The 21,310-nt window shown below is 46.1% G+C and overlaps 1 protein-coding gene across 4 annotated transcripts in view; it reads left to right on the top strand.

Annotated features, from left to right (window-relative positions):
- CCDC88C (coiled-coil domain containing 88C) overlaps nt 1–21,310 on the top strand; it is a 170,387-nt gene that overhangs the window by 5,738 nt on the left and 143,339 nt on the right. For 3 of the 4 annotated variants that reach the window (XM_068254580.1, XM_068254581.1, XM_068254583.1), the window contains exon 2: nt 12,978–13,078. In XM_068254580.1, the coding sequence (XP_068110681.1) occupies nt 12,978–13,078 (101 nt within the window). Of the gene's footprint in view, nt 1–12,977; nt 13,079–20,863; nt 21,027–21,310 lie in introns of those variants that run through there. The other variant, XM_068254582.1, reaches the window with a different exon arrangement.

Here is a 21,310-nt window from a genome sequence, read left to right as displayed (position 1 = left end):
TGGTGTTTCCTGGTATTGGAGCTGCAGAGGGGTTAGTTGCGTGCCTGCGTGGGGTGTTTCCTGGTATAGGAGCTGCAGAGGGGTTAGTTGCGTGCCTGCGTGGGGTGTTGGTGTTTCCTGGTATAGGAGCTGCAGAGGGGTTAGTTGCGTGCCTGCGTGGGGTGTTGGGGTTTCCTGGTATAGGAGCTGCAGAGAGGTTAGTTGCGTGCCTGCGTGGGGTGTTGGGGTTTCCTGGTATAGGAGCTGCAGAGGGGTTAGTTGCGTGCCTGCGTGGGGTGTTGGGGTTTCCTGGTATAGGAGCTGCAGAGGGGTTAGTTGCGTGCCTGCGTGGGGTGTTGGGGTTTCCTGGTATAGGAGCTGCAGAGGGGTTAGTTGCGTGCCTGCGTGGGGTGTTGATGTCTCCTGGTATAGGAGCTGTAGAGTGGTAGTTGCGTGCCTGTGTGGGGTGTTGGGGTTTCCTGGTATAGGAGCTGCAGAGGGGTTAGTTGCGTGCCTGCATGGGGTGTTGGTGTTTCCTGGTATAGGAGCTGCAGAGGGGTAGTTGTGTGCCTGCATGGGGTGTTGGTGTTTCCTGGTATAGGAGCTGCAGAGGGGTAGTTGTGTGCCTGCGTGGGGTGTTGGTGTTTCCTGGTATAGGAGCTGCAGAGGGGTTAGTTGCGTGCCTGCGTGGGGTGTTGGGGTTTCCTGGTATAGGAGCTGCAGAGGGGTTAGTTGCGTGCCAGCGTGGGGTGTTGGGGTTTCCTGGTATAGGAGCTGCAGAGGGGTTAGTTGCGTGCCTGCGTGGGGTGCTGGTGTTTCCTGGTATAGGAGCTGCAGAGGGGTAGTTGCGTGCCTGCGTGGGGTGTTGGGGTTTCCTGGTATAGGAGCTGCAGAGGGGTTAGTTGCGTGCCTGCGTGGGGTGTTGGGGTTTCCTGGTATAGGAGCTGCAGAGGGGTTAGTTGCGTGCCTGCGTGGGGTGCTGGTGTTTCCTGGTATAGGAGCTGCAGAGGGGTAGTTGCGTGCCTGCGTGGGGTGTTGGGGTTTCCTGGTATAGGAGCTGCAGAGGGGTTAGTTGCGTGCCTGCGTGGGGTGTTGGGGTTTCCTGGTATAGGAGCTGCAGAGGGGTTAGTTGCGTGCCTGCGTGGGGTGTTGGTGTCTCCTGGTATAGGAGCTGCTGAGGGCACGGTTGCGTGCCTGCGTGGGTGCGGCAAGTGTGTGAACCAGGTCGCTCCACTGTAATCTGAAACACTTCATTACTGAGAGCACAAATAGCGGATCAGCTTACAGCTTGTGATCTCAGCTCTCCCAGGATCAAATCAACTATTCATTATTCTCCTCCCCCTCCTCGCCAACATGGCCACACAGCTGAAATACCAGCCTGCTTAAAGGGAAACGCCGCTCTCCATATCTAAGCCCAGTCTGATGTGATCGTTAATCATATATTATAAAAAAAAAAAAAAAAAAAAAGGTAAATATAAAAAAAGAGACACTGAGAGCCCAATATAGTGCAGCAAGTACTGTAAATGTTGAAATATTTAGAGTAACTAAGTAATACTCACAAAGCACAGATTTTGACAGTCGATAAAATTTTATTTTACACACTCCTGAATTTGTGCAACGCGTTTCACAGGTGTGATCCTGCTTCATCAGGCAATTAGGTAGGAGCATATAACCTCTGCAGGCGTGTAATACACCCAGCGCCTCTGTGTGTGTATACACAGATGCCTGCAGACCTTACTCATATATTGCTGACATTCTTTTGCTGACATGCGGTTTTCACTAGAGGCTGCTGACACATTTACATCTTAAAGAGAACCTGAGAGGGATATGGAGGCTGACACATTTCTTTTTAAATAATGCACATTGCTCGGTTGTCCTGCTGGTCCCCCCCTGTTTCTAATACTTTAAGCCATAGACCCTGTTTCTGACTAAAGTCTGACTGGATTAACGGTATGCTATACCAGCAGGACTGCCAGGCAACTGGTATTGTTTAAAAGGAAATGACTATAGCAGCCTCCCTATCTCCCTCAGGTCAGGTTCCCTTTAGAGGCCACTTAAGGTGGCCATACAGTACAGCAGGCGACTATCCGATTCGATTATCGGATGAAAATCGGTGGCACCAGGAGCAAGTCCGAATGACTATGCAACCAATGTCGCGCTGAAATTGGTCCAATGCATCGATCGGACAAGCTGCAAGATGGGCTGACTTGCTCGATTGGGTGCGCTGTATATATATGCAATATTATGATGTGCCCTGTACATGAACACTTTCCCTGCCACCATCTACCGCTGGCTCCGTGTCTGCACTACCTCACATACATGCGCCCCACGTGGCGGCGTAACATGGGAGCGTGGGTGACATCACACACGTGCAGGGTGGGGTGGGGCATGTTTTACACTAGTGGGAGATGAGGCAGCGCCACTGGGCCGATTCGCACAACATTTTATGCTGCAATGGATCAGGAATCGGCCTGCGGTGTATGGGTAGCTGATAGATCTTTCTCTAATCAGATTCCATCTGACAGCAATCTGTCTCTTGATCAAATCTGCTCATCACCGCCAGATGTATGGCCACCTCTAAGGTGCGTACAAACATGCGACTGTAGTCGTTTGAAACTATCGTTCCCCGATCATTTCCAACGACGATCGTTTAAAAAAAAAAGCCAATCATTAAGTCAAACGCTGGACGAGCTAGATTGTTAAAAAAACGAAAGATCTGCCTTGGCGGATTTTTTTAAACGATAATCGTTAGCAAAAGTAGTACATCGTTAAACGGTCGTTCGGAGTAGGCAAGACATGCGCACTTCGTTTTATAGTCACAGCATTACATTAAATTTTTAACGTTCGTTCTATGATTGTGCCCAGGGACGCGTTGTATACTACCTGATTATACTATAATTTTTATTTTAACCTCTTGAGGACTGCAGGGCTAAACCCCCCTAGTGACCAGGCAATTTTTAATTTAAAAGGCCACTGCAGCTTTAAGGCCAAGCTGCAGGGACGCGCAACACAGCACACGAGTGATTTCCCCCCCCCCCCTTTTCTCCCCACCAACAGAGCTCTCTGTTGGTGGGGTCTGATCGCTCCCCCCATGTTAATTTTTTTTTTTTTAATAAATATATGTGTTGCCGTTTAAAAAAAAAAAAAAAAAAAAAAAAAAAAAAAAAACCCTCTTCCTTTTAAATCCCTTCCCTCCCTCGCTCCCTCCCTCCCCACAGCCGGCCAATTACGGCGATCGGCTGTCATAGGCTTCTGCCTATGAGAGCCGATCGCTCTCTTGTCCCCAGTGCAGCGCTGCTGCTGATCGCAGCGCTGCACAGAGTAAATAGATGGCGATCACGCCGTCTAACAGTCTCCCGAGCGGCAATAGCCGCTTGGAGACTGAAGGCGGGACGGAGCTCCGCCCCCCAAGCAGGAGATGCGCGCGCAGCCTGCGCGCGATCTCCTGCAAAACAGAGCCCCAGGACTTTACGCCAATTGGCGTTAGGCGGTCCTGGGGCTGCCGCCGCGGCCACGCCTGCCGGCGTGACGCGGTCGGCAAGAGGTTAACAGGACAAAGTGTATTTTTGTATGTTTTGTCAACACTATATTATCTAGATGCTCTACTACATACCGACAATATGAAATAGAAATTTAGTTATGTCATATGCGTAACGTTAGTTTTACAGTGTAACGTACGTTTTGAACCGTTCGTTACGTGCGGGCGGAACTTGCTATGATGTAACTTCCTGGAACAGTATGTGATGTTGTTCCGGATCGTTCGTTAACAAACGATCAGATCGTTACACACCTTTAAAAGCTAGGTCGTTCTTTCGTCAATTAAGATCCTTCGTCGTTCACAACGAACAATCGTTTTCGTATGTGTGTACGTAGCTCTACAGACGATCATAGGATGCTAAGAATTCTGAGTAGATGCAAATGTTATGCTGATTGTTCAATTCATGCAGCTTGGAAATGGACCAATCAAATACAGCAGCAGTTGGCTTACATCCGTTTTGAAACTGCATAAATTTGCATCAGCTCGAAGGTATTTGCATTGACCATCCCTTGGTGCCATACGAGAGAGCTATATATATTTTTGCATTATTTAAATCTGTTAGTGATCTATTAACCTCTGCATGCCCGAGTGCTAATCTTTGGATTGATTTCAGAGTGTATGATTGGCGGGGAGGAGCAATGAATGCGTAGCCCGGCTTTGCATGGTACGGGTTAGTTAGCAATCAGGTTTTTGCTCTGGGCAGTTTTTTTGGTATGGGCAGCTCAATTGTTGTTCTCCAATTTATGTCCGTCTGGGAAGTGATTGATCTCTTGCTGGTTTGTGCCGGTATTGGCTTGCGTATGGCTGGCTTTGCTACCCGAGAGGTCTTTGCAGTGACTAGACGAAACACATTTATATTGCACTTTTCTCCAGGCGGACTTTTAGCGCCAGAGCTGCATTGACTAGAGCACAGGCGTCTAGCCCAAGGACTCCTTACTGAATAGGTGTCTGCTTACTGAACAGGAAGAGCCGAGATTTGAACCCAGGTCTCCTGAGGCAGAGCCCTTAACCAATACACTACCCAGCCACTGCTGTGACGTCGGTCATAAACAGTCATAAACATGAGTGCAGTTGTAGAGGGGAACGTTCCACGGGGGGGGGGGGGGGGGGGGGGATGGGCGCATGGGCCGATGTGAATCTAGCGACGTGAGGGGAGGATGCAGCAGCTGGGCGGGTGGGTGAGGGAGGGTTTATACATATCAAATCTTCCGTAGCAGCCAGCGGTAGAGGCTTCCGTCGTCTTCCGCGTCATGTGACTAGTCACATGAGGCGCTGTGGAGTCACAGCGGTAGAAGAGGAAGCCTCAACCCCCGGCTGCTACGGAAGATTAGGTATGTATTGCTGAGTGAAAACGGATCCGATCAATGATTGATCAGATCCGTTTTCACTATCTGAACCGGGCCACGGACTGAGCCATCCGGATCCGCTCACCGGTTCCTTTTGGCTCAGAACGCAGATGAGCACTGGAAAGTTCTGACGTTAGGTCCGCTTTAAATAGTTCTCCAAAATTCCTGGTTGATCAGCTTTTAATCGATTTCGGTTAGTTTATCCATGTATGATCAGGCATTTAAAATGTATGCCGAAGGTGCCTGTTATCGGTACAATATTTTCCTCAGGTGCAGGCGTTCAATCAGGTTTGCGGGATCGTTATGGGATGGTGACACTGGTTTCACATAGATTTTCTGGTCCAGACCTGTTAGTTTTGCATCAGTTGTCTATCAGTTTTACCTGACAGGATTGGAACAGTACAACTTTTATGTGTGAGCTCACCCATAGAAAACCGATACAAAACTGACAGGACTGGAAATGTACAGATTTATTTGTGAACACATACAAAACTGTCAGCTGTAAGAAACTGACAGGACTGGACACATTTTTATGTGTGAATCAAGCCTTCTTATGAATTGCAGCCAGAGAGTGCCTGATGACTGTAGTAAAGTGGGCGGGACAGATGACAAAGCGCAGTCCCCTCCCACCATGCAGGAATTTGAATTTTGCGATGTCCTGTTTCGGCCGTATTAGGAAGCACAGAAAGTAAACGGCACTTTTTTTTTTCTTCTATTTGGAGAAGTATTACTGAGGGTGCCCTTTACTAAAAATAGCTTTGTTTTGACAATTCTGGAGTTACCCTTTAAGTTGCCATTTTGGGCACATGAAAGAGTTTTTGGCCACACAGCGTGGGATGTAAATCTGCATGTGAATGCCCCATATGTTATGCGCCTGTGGAGACATCCTATTAATGGACTGGCGACGTCTTGCTGTATGTGTTGGGCCTGGCTGTCGCTGTCACTCTGACAGGTGCTGTGAGGGTAACGGTCTCTGGAGATGGGAGGGGGGGGGGGGCTGGGCAGGCTCAGGGAGGTGGAACTGCCCTCTGGGCTTTTGTCTCAGCTCGGATCGTGGTCACAATAACGCTCGTCTCATCTTCCAGCTTTTGTCTTCACAATGTGTTGTGGGCCGAGCTCGAGTCCCATCAGATCTTACGCAATGGCCCGTCTTCTGCATACAAATCCTCCTGTGTCCCACTTCCAGGCCCGCTCCACAGCGCAGCTGAAATACTGAAAAACTTCTGCGCCTTTTCTTCTACACTTTTTCACTCCAGATCACCAGATTTATTAGAGGAAATCCGTTTTGTGTTTGTTTTTTACAGAAGTGGGAAAATTGCAATCCTCAAATTATCCTAACATGGCGACCCAAAGCCGCACTCACTAGCAGTCAAAGTGGCAAAATGACTCTTATATTTATACTAAAAAACACTGGCTGGTGGCGGCGCCCTTGTTGATATGATGCTACTAGTTCAAACATGTCAAACTCCGGCCCGTGGGCCAAATTTGGCCCTCAGAGCCATTCAATTTGGCCCTCAAGTGGCTTCCCCACTTTGCGTTATGTTTGGCCCACTCTAGACCACCAGGGAAACTATATTGGAGGTGAAGGCCTAGAACACCAGGGAAGTCCTATTGGGAGGGTGGAGTAAAGCACTAGACACCAGGGAACTGTATAGGGGAAGGAGGACCACTAGACACCAGGGAACTGTATAGGGGAGAGAGGACCACTAGACACCAGAGAACATTTTAAGGAAGGAAGGAAGGTGACCAGTAGACATTGAGGTTGGCCCACGACTAGGTCCCAGTGTACAGTTTCATCCCACTTTGTATTTGAGTTTGACACCCTTGTACTAGATGTTTATATATGAGAAGAGTAATGTCTTACCTTCTCGGGCCTGGAACTCACTAGAGCACATTTTTGAGCGATTAGGGATCATTTTCAATCTGTTGCGGTTTACCTAAGCGCTCTGTCACTGTAAATGATGGGACGGATTCCACTGGAGCGACTGCGATTAGGCAAATCGCAGGACAGGCAGCATTTTTAGAGTGTTTGCGCTCCTATGTAAAGTATTGAAGTGCGGGCAAATTGTTCATGAATCGCTACACATGGCGATTTGTGTGTGATTTTGAATTACTGCACACTGTAGAAAAAATAATAATAATAATTTGGAATGACCAATCAGAATTAAAATTGCTAATCACAAATCGCTATAACAATCCCTGGCAAACAGCTTACACTTTTTAAAATCTTTACCAAAATCGCTGGAAATCGCTTACAAAATGCTAATTAAAAAAAAATTGCTACTTGTAGTGGGTTCCTGACCTCAGAAAGACAAACCATTATTTCATGGAAAAGTAATTTTCTTTTAATTCATGCACGATAGACAACGCATTTCACAGGTCAATACAAGTGCCTGCAATGAAAACATATACATACAGTATGTATTAGTGCTCTAACCAAAGGTTCACGCTCTAATTCTTAGTTCCGTTTCACATAAACATATAGGCTAAAATGAACTAAAGGAAATGCTGATCTGGATGCAGGAGAATGTAGGGATAGTGGAATTTTTATATAGGCTAAGGGACCAGTTGGAAGCTCATAGGCCTCAATTCACTAAGCTTTATCAAACACCTTATCAAACGTTTGATAATTTACCTCATGGGTACAATCTAATTTTGAATTCACTAAGGTGTAATAGATTTATCAAATGTTTTATCGATAAAACCTTCAATAAATAACACCTTAGTGAATTAAAAATTTAGGTTTTACCCATGAGGTAAACTATCAAACGTTTGATAAAGCTTAGTGAATTGAGGGCAATGTGTACAAAACAGTGCAGTGTTCTCCCCAGAATTTTTTTCCAGCCGGGTGGCATGAAATAGTAGCCGGGTGGGGCAAGATGAGAGAATGCTGGACCAGTGCTTCTGTGCGCAACACTGCTTACGGCAGAGGAGGAGGTGAGCTGATAACAGCCGGGTGCTCACCAAAACTAGCTGGGTGGAGCACCTGCCTAAAAGAGCCTGGGAAGTACACTGCAGTGCACTGTGCATACATGTTACATGTGCTAGTATGGGTCCCAATGCACAGGAACTGATTAGTGCACGCACCTCCGCCAACGACCAAAAGGCGTGTGTGCCTACCATCTTCCCTGCACGGCCTAGACAGGTGCCAAGTACGCCTGGTACTGAGGGTGCTAGGGCTGTTCTTGTCACCCTCCATACACTACACTGTAAATTGTGGGAATCGTTTATAATTAACCACTAAACCACGTTGCCAGTTTCAATTCCTTTATTTTCTGTAGAAGTGTTTTCTAACCACACAATTCCATATATCACATTCTCCATTGCAATTACTGGGGCAGCATATGTCCCTTGTCCTGCCGTTATCCTACCCTCAGCCAGGGGGAGGAGCTGGACAAGGCAACAGCCAGTCATTTCCTCAGAACAAAGAGCTGACTCCGCCCTCAGGACGGAGCAGTTCTAGGCCCGACCCCTGTCTGCGCAGGATTTTCCCCCCGACAAGTCTGGAGCCAGAGGACAGCAATACGACTGGTGTTTTCTAAACAAGTAGGAATAGCAGTGGCTGCATTTGATTGGCCTATTTTTCAGCTGCACATATTTGCTTAAAATTTGCATTAAATTAGCATGCCTTCGGCCACCTGTAGGTACTGTAGCAGACTCGGCATTCCTGTGGCTACAGTTTTCCTCTTCAGATGAGGAGCGGTGTGAGGTAAGAGCTGCCGGTGATGGAGAGGGTTTCCCTGTTATGTGGTAAATATTAGCTTAGGCTGGAAGTAGCTAGAATTCCTGTAGATGGTTTATAAAGCCCAGAAAACTGTTAGGGCTTGTGTACACTAATGGTGCCCAATATGGTACAATTTTTTTTCGATTAGATCATTTTGTTTGATTATTCCGTTAGATCGAATATAAAGATTTTTTTCCAACATGTCCAATTGGATGTTTATTGAAAAAAAAAAACAAAAAAAAAAAACGAGCCAATCGTTAGTTTTTCTTGATGAAAAAAGATTCTTTTCACCTTTCATTCGATTAGATAATTTTAGTTGAAAAAAAAAATAAAAATGGGAAAATCGAACATTTTTTATTGTACCGTGTATGGGCACCATAAGAGTGATTTCGTTTTTTTTTTTTTTGTTTTTTTGTTTTGTTTTTTTTTGTGCTGGCAATTTTAAAAATCACCTTAAAAGCGCTGGTGCAATGTTAGCGTATGTGTGAGTATTCTCACATAAGCGATGAGCTTTCTATACGATCGCAAAAACTGCTCCTGCACCATTTTCTGAGCGTTTGCGATTCAGTAGAAAGCATAGGAAAATTGCAATTTTCTGAGCACTTTAATGAATAAATTGTATTTATTAATTTCCGGGTCAAAGAGTTCACTTCCTTGCTGACATCAGGAAGTGAAAAAAACATTGCCTTACAAAAGCGCTTTTCTTAGCACAAATCGCTCTGAAAGCGCTTGAAAAATCACTCTGTGAGGCCCCATTCACACTTAGAAGCGCAAAACGCTGGCGATTTTTGCCGACGTTTTGCAAGAGTGATTTTTCCGCTGTTTCATGCGGAAAAAAAAATCACTGGACAGTGCAGCGATTTCTCCGCGATCGCGTTTAGCGCTTCTATAGCACTGAAACGAGATCACCGGGAAATCGCCTGAAAATGGTGCAGGCTATGCGTTTGCGTTTTGTGATTTGAGATTTGCAGCGATTAGTGCAAATCGCCCATGTAAGAATGGGCCCATAGGTTTTTTTATTACACTAGCGCTTTCAATAGCGCTAGCGTTTGAGCATTTTGCCAACATTGCCAGCAAAAGGCTCAAGTGTGAATGGGGCCTAAATCGCTCATCGCTTGCGATTTATAATGTGAGCATGGCCTCAGTGTACCTGTAAGGAAAAAAAATGCATCCAATTTACTCACCTTAGTCCACCTTAAAGGAAACATGAAGCGAAAGGTATAAGGAGGCTGCCATATTTATTTCATTTTAAACAATACCAGTTGCCTGGCTGTCCTGCTTGATCACTCCGGCATCCATAGTAGTGTCTGAATCACACATCTGAAACAAGCATGCAGCTTGTGTGTGCAAACAAGGCTTTAGTACTGTTGTCATGGTTACAAAGAAGCTCAGTTTTTATTTACTGTAGTTTTTAAATTTCCTGAATGGAAAGTTAGTAACATGAAGTCACATAAGACTTGTCTGGCTGATCTATAGAGCCATTTGTTTCATTAATGAAAGTGGTGATATTCCCGGTAAGGTGGTCTCTCCTCTATCTCAGGAATGCGCGCCCTGTGTTGCCCTCTCAGCGGAACTCTGCTGCTGCCTCTCCTCATTACATTACCCTCTAGGAATGTCTTTCATGGCAGACCTCAGACTCCACGGGTCCTCCTCACCTCCAGGGCTCCCCCGTCAGGCTCCTTCACAACCAGGACTGCAGGAACCTCGGCTCAAATCACTTGAAGGAGGACTGAAGCAAGAGGGACATGGAGGCTGACGTATCCTGCTGATCCTCTGCCTCTAATACTCCTAGCCATAGCCCCTGAACAACCATGCAGCGGATCAGGTGTTTCTGATGCTGGGAATACACGGATAGATTCTGGCACTCGATTCTGCGCCTGATCGTTTTGCCTACTCGATTCTCCTATCTTTTGCTCGTTTTTTCTGGTCTTTTTTTCTATTCACTTCAATGACAAATCGAGCAGCAAAACTATTGAACGGTGATCGGACATGTCGGAAATGATCTATCTAACCATCTTATCAGCTCAGAATTGATCTGTGTATTCCCAGCATGACGTAGTCAAATCTGGCAAGATTAGCTGCATGCTTGTTTCTGGTGTTATTCATACACTTCTGTAGCCAGCTGCCAGGCAACTGATATCGTTTAAAAGGAAATAAATATGGCAGCCTCCATATTCTTCTCACTACAGTTGTCCTTTAAGCTGAATACCTGAAGATGGATCCACACAGCGATTGCTTCCAGTGAATGAGGTACCCCGATCCATCTTCCTGGCACGAACGGAACGTCAAGCAATCGCGGTACTTGTGGTGGGAGTTGCCTGGGATCTTAAAGATCTCATCCCTTGTGATGGTCGTTATTGCCTCGTCACCAAACATCGTTTATATAATTGCATGCCTGTACTCACGTTGGAAGATCATGGAAGCAATCGCTCGTTGCTCAAAAAATCGCATAGTGGGTATGGACCTTTTCAGATTGCTGATTAGTCATTCAATGTTTTCGCTTGTGTTTTGTAAAGCGATTTCAGCAGTTATTTTCTGGTGGTTTGTACAGATTTTATCATGGCGATTAATAATTTAAGTTCTGCTAGGGATTGTGGGTAAGCTGGTGGTTTCTGGATTGTAAAAGTGGCGCAAAATCGCTATGTATTACGGTTGAAAGGAGATGTCGCGGTGTTCCTATACCTGACATTGAATGGTGATTGCTAGGAAAATGGTGCAGGAACCATGGTTACTATCTGGCCGTATCACAATCATTCTAGTGGATTAATCTGCTTCCATTCTCATTGGCATAGCGCTTTTTGTGATTGTCAGTGAGAGCAAAACGCAGTGAACTTACTCCGGTGGGTTCCAGGCCTAAGGCCTGTAAAGGTGCCCAATAACGGGACCATTTTTTTCATCAGATGCGATCTTTTGATGCACTTTATATGATCAAATTGTACAGAACAATGCAGTGTGTGGTGAAAATTGGTGTGAAACAATTTTCTGTTGGAACAGAGAATTTAATCAATCCGAAAGTTGGATTTTATGATCGTATCTAAAGATAGAAAATGCCCTAATTGACTGACTGGTTTAGAGGGACTCCAAGCACCTATCATTGGTATACTTAGAGACTCAGTACTGCTAAGTGATCTCCTCTTTCATTTTGAATCGCCATTCTACACCAAATAGTTTTCGTTCGATTTCAATTTAAAAATCGCGGCTGCCATCTCTGCTATGTTATAACTTCCGGGGCACCCCTGTCTTCTCTGTTAGAGAAGTGCATCACTGAAGCAGGAAGAGGAAGTGACACGCATGGCCATTGCAAGAGGCTCATCCAGAGGGGTCATAGCACGACTTTGTTGGAAGGCGTCTGGCTTAAAGTGAATGCTTACCGGTGTAAAAAAAAAAAAAAAAAAAAAAAGTCAGATACTCACCTAAGGAGAGGGAAGGCTCGGTCCTAATGAGCCTTCCCTCTCCTCTCCCGGTGCCCGGTCCCGCGCAGGATCCCCCCGTGGCAGTATTCGACCAGTTCGGTCAAATACTGCCCTTTCCGCAGCCGAAGGGATGTTTCGGAAGCCTTCGGGAGCACTCGGGCTCCCGAGGACGGGCCGCTCCATAGTACGCATGCGCGAGCGCCCTCTGACGCACTCGCGCATACGTAGTATAGAGCGGCCTGTCTTCGGAAGCCCGAGTGCTCCCGAAGACTTCCGAAGTCCCTGCGGTGGCGGACGCGTACGGGGGAGCCAGCGCAGCACCGAGGGCACCGGGAGAGGAGAGGGAAGGCTCATTAGGACCGAGCCTTCCCTCTCCTTAGGTGAGTATCTGACTTTTTTTTTATTTTTCTAGCGGTACCCAATGGCTTTAAAGGCATGCCCATGATAGGGGCTCGGAGTCCCTTTTTAAGGGAGCAATCTTAAGATTGTAAAAAGTGCGTAGAAGGATCGCATTTGATGAAAAAATGGTACCGTTTATAGGCACCGCTAGGATTTATTTAGGATATCTATTGCAGGATATCTATCAGCTGTAACAAAGAAATGTTTTTCTTTAAAGTTGCTGTTATCTTTTAGAGCAGAGAGGACGTTCTGAGTCCAGTTCTTCTTTAACACTCTTCTGTAACCTCACAATTGGCCGTTTGTTATCTTACCAACAGCTCCAGGCTGGAGATAAAACATCGAGCATCTCTCTTGTTTTACCGCATTTGTTATCCTTTGTGAACTGACATTTATGTGGTATTTACCTCACAAGTCGGTAATTTCAGTTTTCCATGCGGTAACATCCTTTGTGAATTGTGGTTTCACAAAATGTTCCGTATTTTGTTCCCCACCTCTTTATTCTGCACCTGTGTGAGATGTACGGGAAAATGTCCTCCTGTATTTGATATTAAGTCTTATTTTTATGTGATCTTCTGCAGGTGAAAACCTTCGGGCCGTGTGGCAATGAGAACGAGAACAAGCTGGCGATGTACATGGACCTGGTGGACGGGGTCTTCCTCAATAAGATCATGCTGCAGATGTGAGTACCGCGCCCCTACAGTAGAGATTCGATGAAATGGTGACTGGGCAGATAGTAGCTCAATCTGAGGCGTCACCTGGTGTGAGGACACCTTCTGACATTCCCAAGTTTGTCTCTGAGACCGCTCGGCTTGCATTATATTACACTGTGGGAACAAGATGTGTGGGGCTCCGTGTGAGGGAGTAGCCATAGCGATTGCAGTGGCTACAGTGGCCCGGGAGCAGGAAAGGCCTGGTTTGTCCCTGAAGCTAGACAAATACAGTTGGCTAGTGACTAGGGATGAGCTTCTGAGTGCTTGATCCGAATTTCGTATGAACATTTCAGAGCTGCGTGCCATAGAGGGGCTCACTCTTGCTGTTGCCTTTTGCCAATATTTTTATATGGTGAACAAAGGCGCCAAAAGAGTAAAATAGACTAAAAAGGTTAAAATTAGCTTGGAAGGCAGTGGTGGACTTGCTTCCTTAAAGCAGACACATAAACTGTCAATTTTAAAAGACATAGATTTATTAGATACTCTGCAAAATGTTGCAACGCGTTTCACAGGTAAAAATCCTGCTTCCTCAGGCAATGAAAAGGGGACCAATATAAACAGTATACTGTCAAAGATGCACCAGGCACCTCTGTTCTTTTCCTCTCGATTTTGCTCCACATCAGGAGCAAGCATCAACATGATGAAACACAAAATTGAATGCAGGGGACAAAGGCAATGACCAGGGTGAGTTAAATACACCCTGGACCCCCCCCCCCCCCCCCCCCCCTTGTGGCCTGTAGCTCAAAAATTTTCTTTTTGAACAAAACTTGGACTGGGCACTCTAAAGCTTGTACCTAGTAGTCACCCAAACCAGTGACCAATCAATAACTCCATGTTAGAGATGAGGATGAAAGATGCCTTTTAGGGAACCTGAAGTGAGAGGAATACTAAGACTGCCATCTGCATTTTCTAATAAACAGTGCCAGTTGCCTGACTTCTGTACTGTTGCTCCGCCTCTGTACTGTTACTCCGCCTCTAATACTACTGTAGAAGTCACTGGCCCAGAATGAGCATGCAGGTCGTGTGCTGGGACTCCACTGGCTGCATGCGTGTTGCAGGGCTGTGACTCAAAACACAGCTGAAACCTAAATCTGAGCATGGCAGCCAGGCAACCTGCATTGTTTTATATGGAAATGAAGATGGCAGTCTTTGTATTCAAACCACAGGTAAACTCCTAACGGCAGTGCACACTACTGGTTACACAGCTGCTCCCAGGTTCACACTATGCTCGGTTGTTAATTAGAGGTTGGGGGCCCTTCCAAAAGAATGGACTCATTGTGGTGGAAGGGTCCAATATGGAATACTTTGCATGCAAACTGTTTTGGAAGCTAACATCCTCCATTTTGAATTAGGTGCATCTTATGCTGGCAGTTATTCAGATGCAGACAGTGAACAATGGACAGACTGCATTCAAATGACTACCAGCACGAAGTGTGCAAGGACTACTTGTATACAAAGTACACACCCTGCATTCAAATGAGATGCATCTGATTACCACTGTAGGATGTAATGCTGCGTACACACTTGCGATAACGATCGTTCGTAAATGCCAATTAACGATCGCTCGTCCGCCAATTGCATAAAGTTCTTTCCGTCGCAATCAAAAGCGAACGTTAAGGAGAGCGAGGAAAGTGCAATCATTGCACGAGCGAATTTTCCAACAAGTTGGATCCTATCGCGTGATCATCGCTGTTAAAGAAAGGTGTGTACAGCAATCGTGCGAGAACGATCGTTACAGAATGTAGTGCGCAACTGCGCATATAGCTGGAACCTACGTATTTCCGGTGTGTTGTTTGGTAACGATCGTTCTGTGAGAATTTTGAAAAAAACACAAAACCTCAATCTTGCTGTTAATCCAAATGTTTTGTAAAACATTAATTACGTCATATCCGTGTGCGCACGCAACCATTAGTCACTGATCGTTCGTTTCTGCAATAACAATCGCTGCGCTACGTTCTCAGTTGCCTAATTTGCATTTAATGCTCTGCTCGTCCAACTATCGTTCGTCGCAGAACTATCGTTCCTAACGAATGATCGTTATCGCAGGTGTGTACGTACCATAAGTTTTCATAATACCTTGCATGCAAATTGGCATGTATTCGACCCTCCCACCACGATGAGGTCATACTCTGCTGGGAGGGGCCCTAGCGCTAACTAAATTAAAACTATGCATATGCAAAACTTGGGTGGTAGATCAGCGCATCACCAGGCTGCCTCTAATTGGTGTACTTACAGAGATGTGCTCGGCGCATCTCTGTAAGTACCGGTACACCAATCAGAGGCAGCCTGGTGATGCGCTGATCTACGGTACCTTCTTTGGTCATTCAGATGCAGCCTGCTTTGGGAAGTGCTGCCACCTCTCCCCACTCATCATTTTGTGTTGCTGCAGGACTGCACTTCATTGTGTGTAACGGCTACTTAGTTTCTGGAAACTATGACCGTGCTTGTAGCTGCATAATACACGTAGTAACACATGGGTTCAGCTTGTGGAATAACCGGCGTGTTAGTGGCTGAGTTATTTGTCATCCGGCCTGCTGAGTGTCATTTTTCTATGAGTGAAGTTCTTCGCCTCTCTCGACCACTTCCTACCCGCCAGAGTTACCCGTGTGTGATGTGCAGCGCCAGTGTTTTGATTGTGCCTGTGACATGGTCATGCTGCATCTGCCTTAGTTGCCAGATGAATGTGTAGCTTCTCTCTTGGGCATATTTGCCTGCTAATATGGCAGCTGCTTGGAGGAATTTCTTTTGGGCACATAGTTTGTTTAAAGGACAACTGAAGCTAGAAGAATATAAAGGCTGCCATATCTATATCCTTTTAAACAATACCTGTTGCCTGGCAGTCCTGCTTATCTATTTGGCTGCAGTAGTGTCTGAATAACACCAGAAACAAGCATGCAGCTAATCCAGTCAGACCTGACAATAATGTCAGAAACGCCTGATGTGCTGCATGCTTGTTCAGGGGCTAGGGCTAAAAGTATTAGATGATGAGGATCAGCAGGGCTGCCAGGCAAAAAGGAAATAAATACGGATGTTTCTGGAACGATAAACCACATCCACGGCGCTCATACTTTAAACACTGTTCAGATGAATGGACAGCCGTTGGTACGCACACTTGCCGTCGTTTGGGCAACTGCCACATTTCGATCCCAATTGTCGCCATCTTCTGCACAGTGCTTGGCCAATCCTGGAAGCAATAATTTACCGCCACACTTCCGTGTCTTCCTGCGGGGATGTAAAACGCTGCATGTACGGAAAGCGGCAGTGAAAAGCAGACCTGCTTTTCTCCACGCTTGCACCAAGACTCTGGGCTGCTGCGGACGGCTGGTACTGAATAAATTAGACTAGCGCCAATGGCTTTGAATGTGTGATTAAATTTATTGAAAGTACCCAGCTGACTGCTTTTCATAGCCAACTTCCTGTCAAGACAGTAGGAGTTGCCCAGAACTGATCACTTGACTCCACCCACCTCCTTCCTCTGCTGAGAGAGGTCCATATTTTCTGGGCGGTTTTGCAGCACTTGGAGCTCTGCAGTGGCTTATTGTGTAATATTTCATTTACACCTTCTGACACCCTCCCCAGCCCTCCTTCCATAATCCTGCCTGCAATACGAACCCTTTTCTAATAGCTTTTTTGTTGTTGAAAGCACACCTGAAGCAAGAGGGAGACTGGAGAATGGGACTGACATATTTATTTTCTTTTAAACAATCTAAATTGCCTGGCTGTCCTGCTGATCCTCTGCCTCTAAAGGTGGCCATACATACATACATACATACATACATACATACATACATACATACATACATACATACATAAACTTGGCAGCCAGTCGACCATCTGTGCTGCTTAAAGCAGGCCCGATCGACCATGTGACCCATTTCGGGGCAAAATTGGTTGCATGTATCGATTGGACATGCTGGAAGATGTCAGGTCAACGTGCTCGATCGGGTTTGTGGTGGTAATGGCATATGCTATCTGAACGAGCGACGAACGCGATGGAACCCTCTGTGCTTTCCCCTGGTGTAAAATGTGCTCCATGCATGACTACTTTACCTGTTGCTGTCCACCCCTGGCTCTGTCTCCACACTCTTCCTCACCCACATTATGCCGGCGACCACGTGGGGCGCGTGTATGTGAGGAAGAGTGCAGAGACGGTGGACAGGTACAGTATACAAGCATGGAGCGCTGAAGGGGGCACATCTTACACTAGAGAGGAAATCGCCGGGGGCAACGAGGTGGTGTCACTAGGCCGATTCCCATGGAAATTAGCCTGCGGTGTATCAAATTTCGATCAGAGTTCTCGGTCTCTTGATCAATCTGCTCACCATTGCCTGTTGTATGGCCTCCTTAAGACATATAGACCCTGAACAAGCATGCAGATCAGGTGATCTGACTGAAGGGTGACTGGATTAGTTGCATGCTTGCTTCAGGTATGTGATTCAGACACTACTGCAGTCAAAGAGAGGCAGCTTCCATATCCCTCTCACTTGTGTCCCTTAATCCATAATCCAGCTGGAATTTGCTATCTCTCTGGTCCAGAGTTTGTGCAAGGTGCTGTATGCAGGGTCGGGCCGAGGCAGAGGTGAGAGAGGCTGCAGCCTCAGGGCGCAGTGTAGGAGGGGACGCACAACTCACTCGGCTATTATTCCCCTATTGTGTTTCAAGCAGAGAGAAATAAGAAAAGGGGATACATGGCAGTGACTGTAAGCCAGATAACTAGAGATTAAGGTGTTGGGGTCCTCGGGCGCCTTTTAGTCTAATAGCAATCAGTGTGTGACGGCTGGGGTGGCCTCGAGGGATGGAGGGGCGCACTCTGGTGCCTCAGCCTTGGGTGCTGCGGGACCTTGTCCTGGCTCTGGTCTCTTATCCATTCATGTACTTTAATTTGGTATTGAAGTTTTGGCCTGACACGAGCAGTTTCCTGCCTGTGACCACGTGTGACATCAGCGGTATCTGTCAGTGACAGTTTATACCTAGGGAGAGTTTAGGATCTCCAGTGAGGGATGGTGACCCCTACTCATGGCATTACCAGCTGTCTGTAGACAAGGTCCTGCATTGTTCGGGATACACATCCTTCTAGTGAGCGGCATGTAGGAGAGGTGACAAAGCTGTTGAGATATCTTCAGGATGTTGGACAGACCCGAGACAGCTGAGCTCTGCACCGGCATCTGTCTGACACCCGAGACCCTGTCTGCTATAATCGGCTAGTTATGGGATTTGGTGTCAAAGGCGGCTGACATTGCTGGATAAAGTCTTGTTCATAAACAGAATTTATAGCCACACAATATGCACTGTGTGTTTTATGACGTATCGCGTGTCAGAATAGCCTACATTCTATTACATCAGTGTGTCGGGAAACAGAACTGTCAGCATTTCTTGCGATTCTTCTCGTCGTTCACCTGTCCATCCGAGGCCTGAAAGCGAATTGTTAAAGTGAATCTCAAGTTTTTATTGAGAAATAAAATTAACTTCTCCAGTTTATTAATCAAAAAACAAAACAAAAAAAGAAGTCCTAATAGAATATTTATACACCAATTGGCTGGGTGATTCAGCTCCACACACCTCTAGCTGTTGTGTGTTTATAATTAATGGGTCTACAACTAGTTATTGCAACTATATAAGGACAACAGAAAAAGGTGAATCTAGGCCTCAAAAATTCCAAAACTTTATTCATGGACAGCCTTGAACAGGACAAAATCTTCACACTTCTCCAGTTAATAATTCTTACCTAGGGGTGGTCATTGAGATTCTGAAGATTCCGGGCTGCTATGTGCCTAAAGTTAACATAAAATTATCAGCTCAGAATTATTTGCTTATTTAATATTCGTATAGCGCTGACGTCTTCTGCATCGCTGTACAGAGTTTCTTGTCACTTAACTGTCCCTCAGAGGGGCTCATAATCAAATCCTTACCATAGTCATGTGTCTATGTATGTATCATAGTCTAGGGCAGGCATGGGCAAACTTGGCCCTCCAGCTGTTAAGGAACTAGAAGTCCCACAATGCATTGCAGGAGTCTGACAGCCACAGACATGACTCATAAAGGCAAATGCATTGTGGGACTTGTAATTCCGTAACAGCTGGAGGGCCGAGTTTGCCCATGCCTGGTCTAGGGCCAATTTAGGTGAAGGCCAATTAACTTTGTTTCTAGGATGGGAGAGTAAACCGGAGTGCCCGGAGGAAACCCACACAGACACGGGAAGAACATACAAACTCCATGCAGATAGTGCCCTGACTGGCATTCAAACCAAGAATCCAGCGCTGCAAAGGGAGAGTGCCATCTACTACGTCACTGTGTGTTATTTAGTGCCGACATCTTCCGCAGCGCTTTCCAGAGTACATAGTCATGTCGCTGACTGACCTCAGAGGAGCTCGCTATCTAATCCCTACCATAGTTGTATCTCTATGTATTGTAGTGTAGGGTCAATTTAGGAAGACGCTAATTTACTTCTCTGTGCGTTTTTGGAATGTGAGAGGAAACCGGAGTGCCCTATTTTTACTTTTGTCTGTCGTACAATTATCACCAGCCATGCCAAAAACTTCCTATCAGGAAATGCTGTGTGGTAGGATCAGTCTGCTATGATCGCGCTCCCTGGTTTGCAAAAATAGATCATGGCTGCGAATGGGTAGCAGGTAGCCTGGTGGTTGGCTCTCTTGCCTTGCAGCGCTCGGTCCCTAGTTCATATTGCAGCCAGGACAATTTCTGCAAGGAGTTTGTATTTTCTCCCCGTGTCGGTGTACTTTTCCTCCGGGCATTCCGGTTTCCTCCCATACCCCAAAACGTACAGATAAGTTAATCTGCTTCCCCCTAAATTTGGCCCTAGACTAAAATGGATAGAAGACTATGGTACGGAGTAGATTGTGAGCCCCTCTGAGGGATCGTTAGTGACAAGACTATATAGTCCTTAAAAATATTTGTACTTTAAAGGTCACCCTTGTCTCTGCTGAAACTGCAAACTATTTTCCACATGTGAGTTTTCGTAAGCTGTGCATGTTACTGTGTTTGAATGCACATACGTGCATGTTTTCTCAATGAGAAATCAAATGCAGTATGCAAAAAAAGTAGTGTGGTTTTTTTTTTATTTTTTATTTTTTTTCCACAATACCAAAATTGATATGGTTCCCGGAATCACAGTAACCCCATAGGGATAAGTTGCATGCATTTTGCAGTGCAATTTCGCATGGGGTGCATTAACACCTGATTTGAACAGGTGTACCCATGCCTAGCAGAAATTTAGAACACTGTGTCCTACCAATTTTTTCGCTGCCAGGTGCCCCTGGGTACTCCTGAGTCTGGATTTTGTGACACAGAGATGATGGGAGGGGTGTGACACTAGCCTCATATGCTGGAGGTGGTCCCAGAGTTTGGCGACGGCTCTCTTTCGTAGGGGTCACCGGAAACGTTCCCTTGTCGGTCGCTAGGCCTCAGGTGCAAATAATATATTGGATTTGTTGAAATCTGAATACTTCTGCTTGCTTAGTGTTTATATTTAGTTGTGAAGTAATGTGAACTGGCTTGTAACATGATGAATAAAACCTATAACAAATTCTAAGACACAGAGGGGTGAGAGAGCCCTGCCCTTGTGATCTTACAGTCTAAAGGATTGTATGGTGTGGAAGAGCACCTGTCTATTGGCATTTGCTTCTGCACCTCAGGCCTCCCTCACAAGAGGTTCTTGCAAAGGATTCTGGGATGTAAACAGTTTAAGCGGTTTGGTCTTAAGCCAGCCAAGCTTAGCATGTTAGTTTTATTTGGACAGGTTGTTATGATCTGGGAGAAGGGATGTGTCGGGGCCTGTCGTATAAACCGCCTGTTGCTGATAGATGGGGGATCTCTGGCTGTCATCGCAGGAATCCGAGGAGGATTAATGTTTGCATTGTGTGTCGTGTCTCCTTGCATGTAGCGTGGAGTTCTGGTGAGGTAAGGACCTGTATCTGGGACTGCCAGCTGCTCAAGTGTGTCCTTGGTAACAAAAAGTCCCTCAGTTTGCACACTGGGGGCAAATAGAACTCTGAGTACACTTTTTGGACTTTAGTCACCTGAAATGATCATTTTGGATGGCACTTTTGGAATGATTGCTGTATACATACGCGTTTTGGTTCCCGGGTGATCTGTGTGCACTACTGAGTGAGGAGGTGGAGGACTGGGGGCTAGATGAGAGAACACTGTGCAACAGGAAGTTCCCTTAAAGTGGACCTGAACTC

This window comes from Hyperolius riggenbachi, chromosome 9 (assembly GCF_040937935.1).
Source record: "Hyperolius riggenbachi isolate aHypRig1 chromosome 9, aHypRig1.pri, whole genome shotgun sequence".
Lineage (NCBI taxonomy): Eukaryota > Metazoa > Chordata > Amphibia > Anura > Hyperoliidae > Hyperolius > Hyperolius riggenbachi.
The sequence above is the reverse complement of the archived record's forward strand: the minus strand, read 5'-3'. Positions and strand labels throughout refer to the sequence as shown.